The sequence below is a fragment of the Plectropomus leopardus genome, chromosome 19, assembly GCF_008729295.1.
Source record: "Plectropomus leopardus isolate mb chromosome 19, YSFRI_Pleo_2.0, whole genome shotgun sequence".
Classification (NCBI taxonomy): Eukaryota; Metazoa; Chordata; class Actinopteri; order Perciformes; family Serranidae; genus Plectropomus; species Plectropomus leopardus.
The window spans coordinates 21,250,085-21,253,197 of NC_056481.1; the positions used below are offsets into that span (position 1 = coordinate 21,250,085).

Below are 3,113 nucleotides of genomic sequence, written 5' to 3' on the forward strand. Positions count from 1 at the left end.
TTTGTGGTATTTATTATAAATACCAACATGATTGTGTGAAGTCCGTATGAGTGCAGTGTAACATGATTAACTGTGCCGGGTTGACTTCAGGCAGGCATTGAGACTGAAACCTCACAGAAACTCGACACATATCTTAAGTTAAATAATCCTTGAGAAATTGTTTTTGTTGCTTCTTTTATCTTTAAAAGAAAATAAAAATGCACCTGTATTCTCTCTAGAGATATCCTAATAAACAGAGGTTACTAAGGAATCCCTAACCAGCAGAGAAACAGCAAAGAAGAGATAACGGAAGAGTCACAGGGATGTTTACATAGTGCCGTAGTGCAAAGCAAGAGTAGACCTGAGGGAGTATAAAAGCAAATTAACTGTGAGTATTTGCCGAAGGAAGAAAAGCCAGTTCAATAGAAGGACCTCAGGGAGAACCACTGAACCAACTTTGCCTGAGTTATTGAAGTCAAAATTTGTCTTCTAGTTGTCGGTTTCCTTGACTAAATCAAGAATCAGCCATGCCAATGGAGGAAAAAGAGTTGTCCCACAGTGGAGACCATCGTCCTCCTCTCATCCTAGTCAGAGGAGTTCCCCTGGAAAACTGGACCGCCAAAAACTTAGACTCCGTCATGGCTTTCCGTCCTGATCCCTCAGACATCCTCATAGCCACCTACCCCAAAGCAGGTACTTGTGTTCAACTCTAAGAGGGTAATCAGATTAGGACAGGATGTTTTTTTTTACTGAAGTTATGTTAGTGTTTTTGACATGGTAATAAACTAATCATTTTAAAGCGCTTTTTAAATGTATGATTTTTGGGCATAAGGGACCACATGGACCCAGGAGATAGTCGACCTGCTTCTTCACAAGGGAGACGCTGAAGCCTGCGGACGAGCCCCCACACACATCCGCAGTCCATTTCTGGAGAGCGCCTTCCCACCACCCAGCCCGTCAGGTGTGTTCTTATGTTTGTATGTGTGGTTGTGTTTACAGTTTTAATTAAGTTTATCTTGAAGTGCCTTTTGTGTCAGCTGTCAGCTAGCTTTACCTAAAACTGAAGTTCTAATATTCAATAGATCTTACGTGTGTGTGGGGGGGGTACTTTTCTTTGAGGACATTGAGGGCTTTTTTTCTGCACTTTGGTGTTTATATTTCAAGTACATGACATGAGGATAATGAGGGCTTTTTCCTGCACTTTGGTGTTTATATTTCAAGTACATGACATGAGGACAATGAGGGCTTTTTCCTGCACTTTGGTGTTTATATTTCAAGTACATGACTTAATCATTGATAGATTGAAATGTGTACTTCAAAAAGTGCCAACTTTCCAGATGAGTCTTGTAATGTTAAAAAGGTTTTTTTTTCTGATAGCTGTATTTACTTTGCAGATATAGATTATTAGTACAAAATTTGTTGCTGACCAAAGTGACCATACGAACACCTCCCTGATATGGCATTCAGAAGTGCATATTTATCTACATGTATGCATTAGAGAGGGGCTCACATAACATAAAGATAACACTGAATCTGAGATAGTGTTTTTTTATATGACAGAATCCTTTTCCCTGAATTTCTGTTTCAGGTCTTGATCATCTGAGGAATATGGATCCCCCGAGATTTATTAAAACACATCTTCCTTTTCAATTGCTGCCTTCTGGATTTTGGGAAAACAACTGCAAGGTAAGACAGAAACTCTCAGAATCAAGTGAGGGCAAAATCCTGCTGGGAATTTTATTGCTTCAGACTGAATAAATAGATAACAGATGGACTAAACCATGCAACTTGCTCACTGTCTGCCTTGTTGTTGTAATTTCCTTTTTATATGTCCCTGATGGTGTGTGAAGGTTATCTACGTGGCACGAAATGCCAAAGACAACATGGTGAGCTACTACCACTTCGACCGTATGAATATGTTCCATCCTGAGCCGGGGCCATGGGAGGAGTATATGACCAAGTTCATGCAAGGACAGTGTAAGTAGATTAAATCTCATTCCGTGGTGTCATTTTATCTTTATTCACACTGTTTATTAAAAGCTTTTAATCACCTGAGAAAATTGTATGTTGTCTGAATGAAAAAAAAGAATAATATTTCTGTTATTTAATTCAGAAAATGAAGGAAAATTAATGGATTTGTGGCATGCTTTTGAAATAAGATATTTTTTCATTGTCGACTTGGGGGGGAGGGTATCAAGTATTTCCAAGTCAGTGGCTCATGCCCAAGTAAAGTCACGAGTCACTGATGATGTCAAAGTTTAAGTCGATTTGCAAATGTTTTGAGTTTTTTTCGAGTCTAAAGACATCAAATTTGTGACTTGAATCTGATTTGCATCCAAGTCATGTTGCTGGAGTCCTAATCTCTGGTAAAACTCATTACGACTTGAATGTTTTTGATATGGGTTATTGCAGTAATAATAAATCAAGCCAGCAGTTTTAAATATTAACAGGTTGTTGAAGAATTGATATTGGTCCAGAGAATAAAAGAGCTCAAGAGCCGAAGAGATTATTCACAACCAGGCAACGCAACAGTTACTAAAACATTTCTCATAACTAACTCTTTAAAATTGACATAAACCTTTTCCTGGAGTAAGAGTAATGTTACGATGAAAGATGCTCAATGATTTCTGTTTCTAAAGTGGCATGGGGCTCCTGGTACGACCATGTGAAAGGCTACTGGATGGAGAGAGAGAAGAAAAATATCCTCTACCTCTTCTATGAGGACATGAAAGAGGTACAGAGAACATATTGACTCAGTATTACCAACATCTTCTGTACACATTCTTAACATCATATTTGCTTACCCAGAATCCTCGGCGTGAAGTGGAGCGCATCATGAGGTACCTGGACTTGTCTGTCTCTGATGAGGTCATCAGTCGGATTGTGGAGCTCACGTCCTTTAAGAGCATGAAGGAGAACAAGATGGCCAACTACTCCTGGAAGCCAGCAACTGTTTTTGATCAGTCCATCTCCCCCTTCATGAGAAAAGGTGCACCAGTCTGCTCCCATTCTTGTTCAGAAGCAAATTATTGATCAAAATGATTAAAAATAAAATTCTAATAATAATTATCAGTTCTTTGGATTATACAGTGGCGCCCCTTAGAGGTTTAGTAATTTCTTCCCTTTGCTTCTGT

The 3,113-nt window shown here is 39.0% G+C and overlaps 1 protein-coding gene across 1 annotated transcript in view; it reads left to right on the forward strand.

Moving 5' to 3' along the window:
* Window positions 1-419: 419 nt before the first annotated feature.
* Window positions 420-3,113, forward strand: part of LOC121959105 (sulfotransferase family cytosolic 1B member 1-like) — a 14,738-nt gene continuing 12,044 nt past the window's right edge. Inside the window, exons 1-6 of the mRNA XM_042508286.1 lie at window positions 420-672; window positions 812-940; window positions 1,568-1,665; window positions 1,830-1,956; window positions 2,619-2,713; window positions 2,788-2,976. Coding sequence (XP_042364220.1) covers window positions 507-672; window positions 812-940; window positions 1,568-1,665; window positions 1,830-1,956; window positions 2,619-2,713; window positions 2,788-2,976 — 804 coding nt within the window. The 5' untranslated portion in view covers window positions 420-506. The remainder of the gene's footprint in view (window positions 673-811; window positions 941-1,567; window positions 1,666-1,829; window positions 1,957-2,618; window positions 2,714-2,787; window positions 2,977-3,113) is intronic.